Below are 17,362 nucleotides of genomic sequence, written 5' to 3'. Positions count from 1 at the left end.
CCAATTCCTGGTCACGTGACCCAAACGAGCCAATGGGAAGGGCCGGGCCTGGTGGCGGCTCGGACTGTGGGAAGCCGCCTGATTATTTGTCTAGGAAAATGTGGCGAACGGGGGCTATATGGCAAAAATCCTGCCATTGTTTGGTCACGCCAGGAGGTGAATCGAGCGGAGTAGAGGAGCTTAATGGCTGCCGGTTGCCATGTGGACCGAGTGGGCGTCCTGTCATCCGAGCGCCGAACAATGGCGCATCCCTCCCTGTCAGACCCTCTCCTCTTTGGACCCTTCCAAGCACCGACACCATGCTACAACGCGATATTTACCGTCGTCACATTTTTTACATTCGCATTTACACGAGGCGACGTGTCTGAAAAGGAGGAGGAAGAAGCAGAGCTTATTGGTAGTGCATGTTTACATAGAGTATGACTGAGATTTCATTGAACACACTGACACTTCCTGTCACCATTTGTTCATAAAAATGAAAAGCGTGGACATTTTAAATGTTTAAAACAATCAAATTTAAAAAATAATTAATTTTATTCATATTTCTATCTGACATTTTATATTTAAAATTCTATTACTCATTTTCAAAATAATAATTTTATAAATTTAATTGAATGTATTTCATCATTTAATCACATGCATTATTTAATTATATTTGCATGATTTTTATTTTTATAATTGTGAATGCATGCAAAGAAAAAACATGAGAAATGTGTTTTTTGAATTAAATACATGAAAATAAATCAATATTGTAGAATAAAATCCATCATCTGCGTGGAAGATAAGCCTGAGATTGTCTCCTGTGTGTGTGTGTGAGGGTGTGTGTGTGTTTGTGTGATGTGTTTTGTTGACAGAGTGAGAGTTCACACTGAGGTCGGCCTGCAACTCCTCTTGGATTCAAGATAAAAACTCAATGTCAGCACAAACCCCACAGCCAGTCACGTGATGCCAAAGTTGCTATAGCAGGAAATTAGGACGCCACCTGAAATAGTTTTTTTTGGTGGGAAAATGGAAGTCCAAAACGTGCAAAGGTTATTCTGAGAGCGCCCGGGGAAGCCTGCGTGGCTGGTAATCAATCTTGAGCCTGACAGCCCCTCTCTTCCCCTAAATAACACGCAAGCCTCCCATCTTTCTACACCTCTTTTCTCATCTGATCAGCATTGTCTATGTACTGCAAATGCAACTTCAATGCATTTATATGAAATCATAGCATTAAAGACATACCCACATTTGTTTTGCATATAGGCCTCTTTATCTGACGCGGGGTGGGGGGAGAAAAGGCAGAAATTTGTGTGGGAGTTCAGGCCCATTGAGCCTATGGAGGCTGGGATTTCAAGGCAAACACACACACTACCAAGTATGGACGGTTGGTAGAAAACAGATATTTTCTTTAAAGGTTGCTGGAATGCATCGTTTCTACCCAACACATTGCTCTATATGTTGGTAGGTGGGTCATTATAGGTTTTCAAGTTCATTGGACCGCCATTTCATGTTACTTTTTTTTGCTTAGCACCCCCCACCATCTGTTTTCATGAGGTAATAAATTAACTCCGATCTCTGCTTATTGGTGTTTTTATTGTCTGTGAGTACAAGTCAAATGTAAAGGGAAATACAGTGGTTATTTATGGGGGGGCTGATTTATGTCTCATGTGTTGGGCTGCTCTCCTCAGAGGAGAGAAAGCCAATATGGAAGCTCCAAAACATGTGAGTGCCATGGTTCCAACCTGGAGGAGTATCAACTACCAACACAAATGCAGTTATATTCATTCATTCATTCATTTTCTACCGCTTTTCCTCACGAGGGTCGTGGGGGTGCTGGAGCCTATCCCAGCTGTCTTTGGGCGAGAGGCTGGGTACACCCTGGACTGGTCGCCAGCCAATCACAGGGCACATATAGACAAACAACCATTCACACTCACATTCATACCTATGGACAATTTGGAGTCGCCAATTAACCTAGCATGTTTTTGGAATGTGGGAGGAAACCGGAGTACCCGGAGAAAACCCACGCATGCACAGGGAGAACTTGCAAACTCCACACAGAGATAGCCAAGGGTGGAATTGAACTTTGGTCTCCTTGCTGTGAGGTTTGTGCGCTAACCACTCGACCGCCGTGCCGCCCAAATGCAGTTATATGACTTATAAAAACTACATTCTTTGCTTAGCTAATAAAAAAATGTGTCAGCAGAACATGTTTGAATGTGTCCCTTGGCATCTAGACTGCTGGACTTAGCCCATGAAGCCCCTGAGTGTCGTACAGGTCTACTGGACCAGTAGTCCTCACTGGGGTGGTGGGTACTGTCGAAACCCTTGATACCACAGAGAGTGTAAGACTCTTTTAGTCTGACTACTGTTTAAAGGGTTACATGGCTCCCTTTTGAAGGTGAGACCTCGAAGAACCCACAACCTGCTTTTCACAACCCTGTTCCATCCAGCTGAAGCACAATTGAGTAACCCATTTCTAATGTCCTTAAAACTGGATCCTCTACTTTAAAGCTGCTCCCCCTCGGCTTTGGTTTGTTGCTCTTGTTGAGGACCTGGAATCATTTACTCATCTGTTTGCAATCAGAAGGACCTGTTGATTTCTCATGTAATGGGAGCAACATGAAAGGAAAATCCCTTCAACAATACTGTTTACGCTTTTATATCACAGAAGACTCAAGTATATAATAGAGGAATATAATAGAAGAATCATGGACATAAAAGGACTGGAGTCTTGTCTTTGGGCGAGGGCCAGGGTACAGCCCGGAGCGGTTGGCAGCCAATCGCAGGCACAACTATTTGAACTCACATTCACACATATTTAGAGTCTCCGATTAACTTAGCATGCATGTTTTTGGAATGTGAAAGGAAGCTGGAGTACCCGAGGAGGACCCATGCATTGGGAGAACATGCAAACTCCACACAGAACTGTTCCGACCGAGATACAAAACTACAAACTCCTGATTGTGATGCTAACCACGGGGTCACCACGCTCCCAAACATTCCTTCCAAACTTGATTCCGGTATGTTGGTAAATACCAGACTTGCTCCACCTTGCAAGGGAAGTAGCTTATTGCTATTGCAGTCTGTTGTCACCCCCTCCTTAAGGAGATGGGGGGGGGAAACAAGAATATTTATTATTTATAAGTAGAAGTCATGTCAAATTAGAGCAACAGTAAACGTCAAGCCAACACACCGCAGCCTCCCATGCGGTATCAGGTACACATGTGATGCATTTGACATTGGACATCAGGGTCAAGGTCATCTTCTCTATAGACTTCAGACAAGGTCGTGAATTTGGGAATGTTGACATTTTATTCATTGCTTATTCAAACCCTGTACCTTGAAACAGTCAGAATAAAGTAACATTTTATTCAGGAATTGTGGACAGACAAGTCTAAACAACAAATCAAAAGTTGCTAAAGGGCAAATCAAGTGGTTTTTTTTTTTTCTTTTTCAGGTAATACTTTGCCAAAATACTCCATAGGCATGGTTGGGGGGCCAAGCCCCACCCTGCGTGTTCCCCGTACATGTCAAGACATTTACGTACAAGGGTCATTGTAAGAACTTAAAAACTACCTTTTTCCTATCAAAGTACAACAACTCAAATGTAACTTCAGTACAATCGACAAGAAGAAACACAACGCTGTTTTTTTTCATAACAGGTAAATGCTAGAAAATTACAGTATTTTTTCTCAATATAAATACATAAAGGATAAATAATGATAATACAAAACTGGCTATAACAAATAAATATTTTATGCTCACTTGTACGCACAGTTGCGAAAGACTCTTTGATTGGAGGGCCTTCCGTCCTCAAAATAACATTTGATTTTTTTTTATTTTTTTTTACTGTTACCCATCAAAATGTAAACTCTAAGTGCAAGAATGATGCACAGACGTGAAAAGCCTCCATGGTATGTCTGCACCTTTCAGAAATATCACACCATTTCCATTTCCAGAGCTTCACGGAGCACCAAGTGGGCCAAACACGCCTTCAATATCCACATCTTTCCTTTCACACCTGTGGATTGTCCCAAACTCATTCCCACGGATGCTCCAAGCTCAAAGACCTCCGTGCTTTTCCAAAAGGTGCCGCACACCTCAGCTCAGATTCCTGTCACATGCATTGTTCTTCAAATACGATATACCCTGTATCCATCGGAAAAGTCAAGTTATGGCCCAAAAAAAAAAACAAGAACTGGCGTCCGCCGCTGGACGTCAACCCTTCTAGAAATGAAAGAGAGGGAGAAAATGGGCACCCCAATGTAAATCGATAGGATTCTCCACTCTCGTGTACCCTGTATCCATGATGTGCCAAAAGAAGGAACGTTTCAACAAAGCAAGCGGCTGCACGCGTCAACAACAGCAAGCTAGCTTAGCACTGCTGCGCGTTCAAAGGCTGATACGTACGTCGTGCGTGTCGTCCAGGGAAGCTATGCTAGCCGTGAAGCCGGACAACGTGTGAAGAGAATAAAAAGCTTGCCCTCTTCGGGGGGCGTGTGCTATTTTTAGACATAGGTACAGTGTGTGGAGGCCATGTCCACACCAACATTTGCAAAAAACACACACTAATCTCTCTCATCCGACTTGGTTGCGCATTTCATCACATTTGTTCATCAATATTTGTGTGGATTTGTATCTTTTGGGGTATTGTGACTTTTTGAAGTTCTTCACCCTGAAGAAGCTCAAACCCAGGTGGAACTATTCAAGGACAAGAAACATGTCTTTGTCATAACTATGCATGTTGGTGTGGACATAGCCTGAATACAGACATAAGAGGATAGGCAGGGGGGATGAAAAGAGACCAAGGAACGCGAGTCAGTGGTTTTGATGTACTTCCCGGACGGGCAAGGGTGAAAACCCAACATTAGCTGGTCCAGATACACTCGGCAACAAGGCCTGTGATGGATCCAAGCGCAGCAGGAATACGTTTCCTAATATTTCTTCACTGCTTGTGTCTTACACACACTCATTCATTCATTCATTTTCTACCGCTTATCCTCACGAGGGTTGCGGGGGTGCTGGAGCCTATCCCAGCTGTCTTCAGCAAGAGGCGAGGTACACCCTGGACTGCCAATCACAGGGCATATATAGGCAAACAACCATTCACACTCACATTCATACCTATGGACAATTTGGAGTCGCCAATTAACCTAGCATGTTTTTGGAATGTGGGAGGAAACCCACACATGCACAAGGAGAACATGCAAACTCCAAGGGGGTGGAATTGAACTCGGTTCTCCTAGTTGCAGCCTCTTACACACACTGTTTTATTAAAAACAGCAAACTACCAAGCAGTCATCTATCTATGGGTCATCTATCATAGGGGTGGAATCACAACCTTCAGTTTGGTTCAGAGCGTGTACTGATTTCCCTACCTTACTGTACCCAAAATGACCCGAGACCTTCAAACTAGGGATGCTTCGATGCCACTGATCAGTGTCGCCCGACATGATTGACATATGGCGAGAAATACCTTTCAACGCCGATCACCTGCAGCTCATACTCTTGCAGCCTGCAGCCAATCCCGATGTAGTGTCTCGCTCTAACGTCTTTCCTTCACACTGTGCAGACGTGCCAAAACCAAAACAAACATGTCTGCTTGTAGAAAACAGCCAAAACGCCGGACAACACTCGCCCATATGTGCGTGACAGTTAGAAGGCTAAGCTAATTTTTGTTTGTTCCGGCTTATAACCCAAAAATAAGAGAATTGATGGAAGATGAGCAGCCTTTGTGAATACATACTGTACTACGCGGTGGAGGGTATAGTTTTTCCCTTGGTCAGCGATTCCGCAGCGCTAGAACAAGGTCGAAAGCAAACCACTGAATCGCTCCACTCTGTCCTGTTTCTTCCCCTTATGCCATCCCTGTTCCTACAGGTAACCGCCCCCCCACCCCCATGTGTTAGTTAGGTCTGTTAGCGAGTCACATTACTTGTTCTCTGTGGTGTGTCTTCATGTTGGTCCGAGTCCACTACAGGTGAGTGAGTTTGGGTGCTTCTTGGATTCGGCCCTGAGTCGAGGTATGGTGCGCTGACAGCTCTTCGTATGTTGGATGAGTGGGCGGGTCACAGGGACCGGGGGGGACCCCTCCACTCACATGATGCTGGTTTGCGGCCGGCATGGGCCCCACGCCATTGTAGTCCAAGGTTTGGTGATGGGGAGGCGTGGGGCCGAGGTGATTCAAGCCGTACATGGAAGGCCCCGAGCCGGGCATAGGTTCCACATAGCTGCCACCCCCCACGTAGACTGGACTGGCCTGTATGTTAGTGGCAGTCCCAAAGCTGGCATTGTTGGCCTGCACCAGGCCATGGTGAGGATGGGGGTCGCTGTAGTCTGGATCCGGGTGACTATACTTCTGTTGGGGAGGGCAGCCCTTCATGGGGAGATTGGAGTAGGCAGTGGACATGGAGTAAGACACTCCTTGGTGAGCTTTACCAAAGGATGGAGGGGATGGAGCATCGAAGCCTGATCCTCCTCCCCCACCGCCGCCGACCATGGGGTGCATTGAGTTGAGGAAGCTGGCAGAGGATTGCATGGGCAGGGGGGGGGATCCGGTTGGTGAAGGCCCTCCTGAGCTGGAACTTAATCCCTTAGATTTCTGGTCCTTTTTGTACTTCATGCGTCTGTTTTGGAACCAGATCTTGATCTGGCGCTCAGACAGGTTGAGCAGATTGGCCATCTCCACCCGCCGGGGTCGGCAAAGGTATCGGTTGAAATGGAACTCCTTCTCCAGTTCCACCAGTTGGCCGCTGGTATAAGCCGTGCGCGCTCGCTTGGATGCTGCGGACGACCCGCCGGTGGGACTTTTCTCCCCGCTGCTGCCGCTCTCACCTCCACCTGATGCTGCTGAGACAGGAAGAAAGAAGTTAACAAAGGAAGCATGCGTGCGGAACTAAAACAGAAAGATGAAGAAATATCTTCAAATGAATAAATCCTGCATGCAGCAAAGAATCCAAACCTTGAAGTAGTTAAGCAAGGCTGGTGGGCAGGCAGAGCATATTATCCCCTGATATTAGTTGTCAACACTTCATAGCGGTGGCAGTTATTAAGAGATAAAGGCCCTGGTGCTGCTCATGGCAAGCTAAATTGCATCTTGGCTGTAAAGACAAATGGCCCGCAGCAACAACAGCTGCAGTCGAGAAACGACGAGCAGAAAGTATTGCGAGGTGGCCCAAAATACACGTTGGCTTCATTTCATAGCATGTTGCTGTGATGCGCAATCTTTTTTACAAACATGTTGATGGACCTGGAAAGGAGGAGGATGGCTTGTTAAGCTCTGAAACCTCATGGTACCCGGCACTGGAGGCAACGTGGGTGTGTTTGTGTTGCCTTGGTAACCAGGATACCAGCATACACATGAACGTCCAATGACGACCAATTTTGGAAAACAGTTTGTATACTCAAAACAACAAACAACATACAGTCAACAAACATTAAGGATACCCTTAAGAACTTCAGCTACCTTATAAAGCACTATATACATCCAATCTTTTAGTTTTAGTATTAGTATTATTTAGGCCATGCTAAATAATCGTGTTGTCAACTTGACTGGATGCCATACTTCCAGGACCTTCCATCAAGAACACAAAAAACCTTCTCAGCCATGTGAAACACCACATCGCGCTGGGGCCACGTTTGTCAGAGACAAACTCCGGCTGCTCTGCACATGTGCCCAAATACAGTACACCATGCTGGTAGTAGTCATGTAATGATATTTCATGAGGACAAATCCTCATTTTATCCAGTCCTTAGCACCAGGTGTGCACAAACTACTCTAAAATCGAAATGTTCATAAAGTAGATATGAAACAGTTATGGGTTATCTGTATCATATCGGTCTTGAGTTGGTACCGACTTGAAAAATCAGAAGATTTTTTCCAACATGTACTGGTGATCTGAACGTGTACTGATGGTCAAGCTAGCCGGGATGATTGAAGGGGGAAGAGCGAGCCGCGTGTCAATAAGAGACTTCATTCACTTTCTATCCTCATTAGGGTCGCGCAGGAGGTACGCTGGAGCCTACCCCAGCTGACTGGGAACACATTTTTATGGGTGTAGTAATTAGTTGTGGTTTTTGACTTGGTGGTGCTGGAAGGTAAGACGTAAGAGTAGCATTACATTAGTACCATTGCAGTAGCACTGGTCATGTGTGCCCTGAAAATGGGTGTCAAATGGTTGCGGAGGATACAAAATGGAACAATAATAATAAAATGTATTGCTTTAGAATGTGGTAAAACACACCGTTGCAGGAGGTGTTGCTGGGGGAGCTGTTTTTCTGCTTGGTTGCTTGGCGAGATTCTTTCATCCAGGGAAAGATCTGCTTGGCCAAAGTGGGGTTGGAGGGCAGCGAAGAGGAGGACGAGGAACTTGAGGACGAGGCAGAGGATGAGGAGGACTTATTGGGGCCTGCTTTGGGGACGGAAGAGGCTCCAGCACTGCCACCCGGCTGCTGAGCGGCGGTACTACCATCGCTGGAATTGGGGGCCAGCGTGGGGGACGCTTGAGAGCCAGTGTGGAGCTCAGACGGCAGGGAGGGCCTCATGCAGCTGCCATTCAGCTCCTTGCTTTTGGCGAGCTGCTGGTGCCCGCCGCCACCACCCAGCGACTGCAAAGAGCACGCAGAGCGGTGGAAGGAGTCCACATCCAGATGGGTAGCGGACTGGAAGGCCGGCTGATGATGAGACTCTTGGACTTCATAACCCCCAAAGCCGTTAGGCGCCGCTGCCCCCCCTTGCACCTGATAGGACGAAAAGCCAGCAAAAAGCGTGGAGGAGCTGTCGTAGTATGTGGTCTTCTGCATGTCTGGGGGATGTGGCCGTGTTGTCTTGTGCACCGGTCCTTGCTGAGAACCACGGCCTGAAGACCATTTGGCATCAGGGGTCACGTGACGGTGGCTCTCCAACGCTCGCCTGCAATCTGACCTGAAAGGTTAGCAAAAGCAGAAACAAGAAATGAGAGAGATAAATCCATCTTCTGCCAATGAAAGGCGCCATGACATGAATAGAAACCAGCGCTTTTATTCCCTTACCTCCCCCCCTCCCCTCTCAGACACAGCACAGCCTGCAGATGCTCTTGTGGAGGGAGCATGAGGAGGGCAAACCTCTTTCTTTACACACACACACACACACATTAAAACAAATACTGTGTAAGCTATATATAGACATATGTAATATACATTAGTGACAAATATATTATAATTCCCTCCTGCTGACTTTATAACATATATGTATCTATCTATAGTAAGGTGTGTTATGAATGAACAGTTGTAATAAAAGTGTTATGTAAACATGAAAAGAAATATGTTTGGACTGTATGAATTATTGCCTGTATTTTAGTGTATGATTTTTTTCAAAATAAAGGCAAGGCTGCATGTTGTTATTACTGCCGTGTTCATTGCTTTTTGTGGCAGCTTTGCAAATTTCTTATGTATTTACTATTAGCAAAACACAACAAAACTATTACAATTAAAGCGGATGGTTTGCAAAAAAATAGTAAAACATTTAAACGAATGCATTGCACCAAGTAAACAAATACAGAAATAAAAACAAACAATCCAAACAAATGAAATCTGTTTTTTATGGCTGTTAAAAGTGTGTTTTTTTTCCTTATCTGAGATGACACAGTCCAGTCCCTCTCTCTCCAGCTCTCAGCACATCACACATGTCAGCCATTTATCTTCTGCGAGACAAGCTGGAATCCTAATTATTTACTCTGAGGAATAGTCCCAAGCAGGACGAGGGGAGTAGGAGGACTACGTTATTAAATCATAAAGCTGTTTCACCATTACTAGAGGCCACGTAATGTCTCACAGCCCCCCCCCACCCCCCCACCCCCACCTCGCATATAATACGATCACAAAGTTTAGCCTGAAAATGCTCTCATCCTGACACCAAACACACAACAAGAACGGCACAGGTCGGCCTTGGTGTCCTGTGACGCTCTTATCCTGGATATAAAATTACAAATGGCGCCTGCACTGATGCACCGTGCAAGAAAGACCAGAAATAATTAAGAAAACACACACACACATATGAAATGTGTGTGTGCCCATGCAGTAACAATAAAGAACTGCACTATTTAAATCTAAATAACACTTTACAGCATTGGTGTCGTTGATAATAATAAGTCAATAAAATTGTGAAAATATGATATTTATCGGCACGGGCAGCCCCAACACAAAAGATATGGATGTTTTGTTAAGATTTTGACCTAGATCGGATTACTTTTAGCTTTCATCTTTCTTAGTCATTTAGACAGCCATGATGTACAATGAAATATCGAATAAAAATATCAGCTAATAATAATAATAATAAAAGTCAGGTGGCATGCACGAGCTTGTTAACACCAGCAAACGAGAAGGTGTGTGTGCGTGTGTAATATAAGCAGAATAAAGGGGGGGTGAGCAGGGGTGGTGGTGGTGGGGGGGTGAATATTAGGTAAGAGGATATAAGGAGGGTATCTGAACTCTTCTTGAACCGCCGTTCCAGCCAAACGGGCCATAAATCAGCGAGCAACAAGCACATGATATTTCTGCTTTGTTGCATCGGCGCTCGGCCTGCAAGCCCGCCGGGTTGATCCTCTTACCTTCGTCCCTTCTTCCCTTCTTCCCTCTCAGCACCGGCGGTCCCGGTCCAAAGCCGACAGGACCGAGCAAGGCCGCATCACAGACACACGGTCCTCATGGAGATATCCGATCCGTGAAAGAAAATAAATCCCGGCCTTTCCGGATCCTCGTCGTCTATTTGCTGCACGATCTGGATCTCCGCCACAACAACACCTCTTCTTCTTCCTCCTCCTCCTCCTCCTCCTCCTGGCGCCAGCGGCCGCGGAGGGCGGCAAGCCGGACGCCGTGTGGCATGAACGGATGAGCGAGGTGGGCAGATCCGAGACTCCGGTGATGGAGGGGGTATTCACGGACAGGCTACCGGCAAGGCTATAGCTAGCGAGGCTTACCGGGAGCCCCTCGAATGCCTGCTCAATACCCCCTCACCCCCTCCCCGCCCCTGCTCTCCTCCGCCCCAGTACCGCGCCGCCTGCACCAACAACAATGGCCTGGAATTTCCTCGGTTTTAAATTTCTTCCAGCACAGTCACAAAGAACCCGAGGACGCAAGAAAACAACATCTCATAGCATCTCTGAGGGCTCCACCATCATGGGTGCTCCGTTCTCCGGCTGCCCTGAACGTCTCACCGCATGTTTTCCTCTCTTCTTCCCCCCAAAAAATCCACACGGAACAATTCTGACCCTCTCCCACGATCTCAATCACAGACACACCATCTTGTTATCGTCATCGTCATCTTCATCATCTTCACGCGCACATGTTCCTTCCGCAATAGCATGAATGCACCATGGATACCTCACATTTGGTCTATGGACACCACGTGACCACACCACGTGGGCCGTCCAAAAACATGACCCATTTATTCCAGAAAGAAATATCAATCATTATTGATTATCTTTCAATGGATGTGAAAAGCAGCTGTGATCTTAGTATTGCAAAAAAACACATGAGGAAGAACAAAAAATACTAAAAAATAAAAATAATCTGTGATGTCATGTCCCATACATACGTCATACAGGAAGTCATATTATGAAAAAAATAAATAATTTGGTTGCATGAGAATAAAGTCAAAATATTAATGACAAAAGTCCCATTGGAAAAAGCTGCAATGAACTTGTAATACAGTATTGTTGTGATACAGTGATGAAAAATAATGTCATGATATCATGAGAAACCGAACATAAAGTTGTCATTTTCTTAGAATATTATGGGACTAAAGAATCAAATGAGAATTTTAACAAAAAGAATGATGAAGATGACTTAAGATAAAGTTGAAGTATTTGGGATGACATGCACGGAAATGGCCGTCACTGGGAAAAACTTTGGACACGCCTGACGTACTGCAAAGCTGTGTGTGCTAAAACATTAACTAAAACTTTCACTCATGCTTGATCTCCTTCACAGGCCGTGCAGGAACACTGCTTGTTATTTCTTCCTATCCTTCTGGCATCTGAATGAGCATCTCCCAAAAAACACAAACATCTCCAGAATATGACATGAAGAAGAGTGCTCATGTTTCCATGCATGGAAACCTTCCCTGAGTGGAGTATGAGCACTCGTGCAGCAACCACAGGGAAGGTGTCCAACCTGCGGCCTGGAGGAGGGGGTAGGCATTGGCATATTGCAGCACATACCACTGATAAAAACAACCTGTACTCCAACATCTCCCAAAAAGGCATCTTCTTCCAGTAGAAGAATGTTGATGATTTTTGTGGTTGTTGACAGTCAATGGAAAAAAGTCCAAGAATGGATTTGAGTGGGAGGCTAGCATATCCAATGAAGCTGCTGTGTTTCAACAGCATACTGAATTACATCTGCAATCAGGCTCATGTTATGAGTTATCTTTGCCTCTATGCCCGCAACCTCCAGTATGCGTGCACGTGCAAAACAACTCACTAATGCTCCTCTCAGTAGACATTACAGGGTTAAAGATGGGGTGTGGGGTTGTTTGGGTGTTTTTTCTGCAACATGTATTGAAAGGAAGGCCAGACCCCATTCTGTTAACTTTGCTTTTGTCACATTTGCGGTGTACAGGAGACACATGAGACACAGTGTGTAGTACTACGACTACTAGTACTACTACTACTACTACTACTATGTGGGTCTCAACACACTCACTTCAAGAGATGAGACGAGATTTGAACATGACTTTTAAGAAAAGTACATGCAGTGTGAGTATGTGATATATGCTTTGTACTGCAGTATTGCAGTGTATGAACAGCATATTAAAAGTGTGTCTATCTGCATCCTAAATGTTAAACATATGCAGAGTTTGCCAAAAGCCAACATTATGATCTAATTTTCACTCTAATGGACTGCACGGCTAATGCTAAAAAACAATCGTATTAGAAAACAATAAAAACTTAAATCCAATATATTTATTATCCAATATACTTCAGGAGATGAGACAAGATTTGAACATGACTTTTAAGAAAAGTCCAATGAGAAAGTATAAAAATGATCACATTTCCACATTAAACTCGTTTTCCCTCCGTGTGTATGCTAGCGGCCCCCGTCTCCACCCAGAGACAAAGTTACTGTATGACTGACAAAAGGGTTCTATGGAACAAAGGTGCCGAGAGCAATGCCCAGAGTGAACTCTTTTCCTGCCAATACTGTATATTGATTACACTCCATTCTAATTTATGGTGGGATTCATTCATTCATTCATTTATTATCTTCCTGGGTCTGGTGCACACAAGACATCTTATTCTCACGGCCAAATCACTGAATATCTTGTGACACGTCCAACTATGTATGACTCTATAAGAAAACCCCAAAAGCAGTAAAAAACAAATATTTTTGCACCATATGCAGTCCATACATTCATTTTTTCCTATCATGATCACTGACTTATTATTCTATCTCAAGCATATTATACACGAGACCATACACGCTTGACACATGGGGATCCAAAGTGAGTTTGCCACCCAGGGCTATTTTTGATTGGCCCACAGCACCTTCTAAAAGAACACTTACAGAGGGAACAACAACACCAGCAAAAATGGGACATTTTACAAGAATAAAGTGGAAATATTCAGAAAAAGAAGTTGTGATTCAACGTCACAATATTATGGTACACGACAATGTCATTTTCTAGCATTAATAAAGACAAACTATCATAATAGTATAGAAAAACAAAAAAACCTGACAAATAAAGTTGTTTCTTCTCCATTTAGGAATGCAGAAAATGTGTGATAATAAACTCCAAATATCATCAGGTCAAATCATGTCAATAAGTAATTGAATCAATTAATATGAGGAGAATATCACAGTGACCCCCCCACCACCCACGACACCTTTCAATGTTACTTCATGCCCCCCCACGCTCAGTCTCCATAATCTTCCACGTTTCCCTTTTTATGATTCTCGCCGTGCCTGCTGCCGTTTATGTTCCATAAGATTTATGACTTCTCTCACACACGCGAGCGCGTGTCTGCATTCCTGCGCGTGCGTGCGCGTGGCGGGCTTTAAAGAGCAGCCAGCGAGTGCTGCGGGGCTGCATGGGCGTAGGTGGAAGGTGGGATGTGAAAACTTGCACGTCTGCAACTTCACTTTCATTCATTCAAAGGAGCTTTTCTTTTTGTGTGTGGATGAAGAAGTCCTCACTCAGCAAGCTAACATTCATACCTTCTCTTTGCTAATTTGCTACTCATTGGATTGACGTACGTCAGTGCACGTGAAGAATGGTCGAGAGGCGGGATTGTTTTTTTGTTTGTTTGTTTGTTTTTTGGAGTGCATCGACAATTTGATACCGTCGTGGATACTTTCCTTTTTTGGATGTTTTGGGTATAATATACTGTTTGTCAATTATTGTGTTAGCTGACTTAATTAAATATGTTTTATTTGTGAGTGATTGACTGATTGAAAGCAAACTCGTTGTGAACATCATTTCCATCAACATTTCAAATTAGAAAATAAACTAAAAGCTTGAACTCTTTGTAAAAAAAGAATGCAAGGGGGAAAACACAAGAATACAGTCATCAATATGTTGAATAATAATCCTAAAGTATCGTGCAATAATAAGTATGCAAGTCAAAGTTTATCCCTTCACCTGCATATATGCATGATTGCGTCATAATCCTGCACGAGAGCCAAAAAGAAGATAAATGATATGATTAACTCACCGAGAGACTTCCCTCTACGTCCTGGTACTTGGATGGGAAAGGGCAGCCTCCCCAAGCCTCCTAAGGACTGCACCAAACATACGTGGGAGTTGGGGGTGGGTGGGAAGAGCATGGGGAGGGAGAGAAAAAAGGTTCCAAATCAAATCAAGAACACAAATATTCTTTCATCGAAGGCATTCAGTTACAGAGGATCCCGGAAAGTCTTATTGATCTAATCTATAGTCCGTTTATGAATAACAGCACGTGCAGGCCCCATTTGGTCACAGAAAAACACAACCATTTCATCATAAATCATAAAAAGTGAGGTAAAGTCCGAACCATCAACACCTGAGGAGTTCAACCAGCAACCTACATTCAATAAGCTCTTCTCATAAACAAATATTTCCAATATGACACCCCGTGTCATCCTTCTCCTTTAATATCCTACTTTATTTACCGCCTAAAATAATCATAACAATAATAATAATTCCCTTAAAACTGTAAAAGCACACGTATGTACACACGCAATATACATAATATAAAAACTATGTATCATCTCTCATCCTGTATTATTTTTATATATTTTATTCTAGGTTTTTTTTATTATGAATGATTGTATATTATTAAAAGAGGGTTTAGGTGTCATAAAAGAGGTAAAACTGAGTACCGAACTGAAGTTTGCTCAACAATCAACTCGTTGCTGACCCAAATCAACAAACTTCCCTATCCTTTTCCTTCACACGCACTCACGCACACCTTTAGCCGGCGTCCACCCCTGAAAGCATCGGGAGTCCCTTCCTGTCCGTCCCTTCTGAGAAGGTGGAGGCGCGGAGCTGCCATACGGTGCTTGCGAGTAGTCCAGACTAGTGTGGAGAATGAGCCAAGTAGCTTCGCTGGCTATAGCTAGTTAGATAGCTAGTTAGCTAACCTGCTAGCTAGCCCACTAGCTAGCCCACTAGCTAGCCTAGAGGCCAGACAAAGAAAGAGGGCATCCACACACCCTCGTCGTGATGAGCCAGCATGTTTACCAAAAGCAAGAAAATCCAACGAAACAAGTTTTTTTCCCTCTAAAGCAAATGTTTCCTGTGTTTATTCAACCTTCCAATGGGAACTTATCGGGAGCTTATCAACAACGAAACAATCAGGGAACATTTTCATGTCGTTTTTAACAGGCTAAAATTATTTATTACGTTATTCGTTTCTTTCAAGAAACAACACACAAGCTTTGTCTTATAGGTGACAAAGTGCGCTTGAATTAATATTCTTGTTAATAACAAAATTCGCTTTGCTTTTTCAAGACTTTTTATTTTCTATTTTTCTCTTCATTCATTCATTAATTTTCCACCTTTTTCCTCACGAGGGTCTTTTTATAGACAAAACAGCAAAATGGAAAAATAGACCAGTGATTTTAAGACTTAAGTAATTTTAAGACGAAGTGTTGAGTCATAATATTAAAAGAAAAAAATGCATAAAGTTGAAATATTAGAGAAAAAACAGTTGTAATATGAGAAAAAAAAACAAAATAAAGCATAAAGTTGCAGTTTTGGAAAAATAGGAAACGTACACTAATAAATATATAAATAAATATATAATAATATAATAGTAAATATATAACAATAAATATTATGAGAATAAAGTGATCATATGATGAGGAAAAAGGTTGAAACATTTGTAAAGATGAAAAAACAAGCAGCAAACGGATGTTCATGTCAGGAGAAAAAGTTGCTATGAATAAAATGCATAACCACCTACAACACAAGCTGATATGCAGTTACTCTACTACTTCTTTCGATATCGAAAACCTCTCAGCATCCACCCTAGTCAGGATAAGCAGTAGAGAAAATATAGATGGATGGATTTTTCTGAAGTTTGGGCACCCCCGCCCTCACTCTCAGACCTCAGACTGTGCTGTACATCCCCCCAAGACAGCACACAATAAAGTGGCTAATGATATCTTTCATCAATTAGACATCAACGAGGTGTTCAAGCATACTGTGAAACTCCCAGTGTTTGCTCTTTCAGACACCAATGTAGTCATGCTAATACATGGCTATACGTGTACCCCCCATTGGGAGTCTAGGATTCTCTGCCACGTTGTGGGCATTGACCGCCATCGGTTGACAAATGAGCAAAGAAGTAGGTTTTTTTCCAACGTTTCCAACATCTCATCAAATCCACGAAAGCATTTTGTTGAAGCTTAATGAGGGTGAACAGTCACGCAGCATCACCGCCACCAAGACCACCAACGCTGAGCCACTCAATGGGAAGTGACGACAGCCTGACAGGCCTTCCTCTCAACAGAAGACCAGCATTTCACCAAAGACGTGAACTGGTGTACCAGTATCACTGTGTAGCAGTGGTTAGCATGTGTAGCAGTTAGCATGTGTAGCAGTGATATCAGTGGTTAGCATGTGTAGCAGTTCGCATGTGTAGCAGTTAGCATGTGTAGCAGTTAGCATGTGTAGCAGTGATATCAGTGGTTAGCATGTGTAGCAGTTCGCATGTGTAGCAGTTACCATGTGTAGCAGTTACCATGTGTAGCAGTGATATCAGTGGTTAGCATGTGTAGCAGTTCGCATGTGTAGCAGTTCGCATGTGTTGCAGTGATATCAGCAGTTAGCATGTGTAGCAGTTAGCATGTGTAGCAGTGATATCAGCAATTAGCATGTGTCGCAGTTAGCACGTGCAGCATTGATATCAGTGCTGTT

General features: G+C 43.7%; 1 protein-coding gene across 6 annotated transcripts in view; it reads right to left on the bottom strand.

Moving 5' to 3' along the window:
* Positions 1 to 5,856: 5,856 nt before the first annotated feature.
* Positions 5,857 to 17,362, bottom strand: part of hoxb3a (homeobox B3a) — a 30,919-nt gene continuing 19,413 nt past the window's right edge. For 3 of the 6 annotated variants that reach the window (XM_058048368.2, XM_058048370.2, XM_058048371.2), the window contains exons 3-5: positions 14,676 to 14,742; positions 8,229 to 8,908; positions 5,857 to 6,834 (exon numbers count right to left, since the gene is read on the bottom strand). In XM_058048368.2, coding sequence (XP_057904351.2) covers positions 5,960 to 6,834; positions 8,229 to 8,787 — 1,434 coding nt within the window. In that variant the 5' untranslated portion in view covers positions 8,788 to 8,908; positions 14,676 to 14,742 and the 3' untranslated portion in view covers positions 5,857 to 5,959. Of the gene's footprint in view, positions 6,835 to 8,228; positions 8,909 to 10,571; positions 10,929 to 14,675; positions 14,743 to 17,362 lie in introns of those variants that run through there. The other 3 variants (XM_058048375.2, XM_058048374.2, XM_058048373.2) reach the window with 3 other exon arrangements.

Source organism: Doryrhamphus excisus, linkage group LG16 (assembly GCF_037039965.1).
Source record: "Doryrhamphus excisus strain RoL-2023G ecotype Guam linkage group LG16, RoL_Dexc_Guam_v1.1, whole genome shotgun sequence".
Lineage (NCBI taxonomy): Eukaryota > Metazoa > Chordata > Actinopteri > Syngnathiformes > Syngnathidae > Doryrhamphus > Doryrhamphus excisus.
This window is presented reverse-complemented; position numbering and strand designations above follow the sequence as displayed.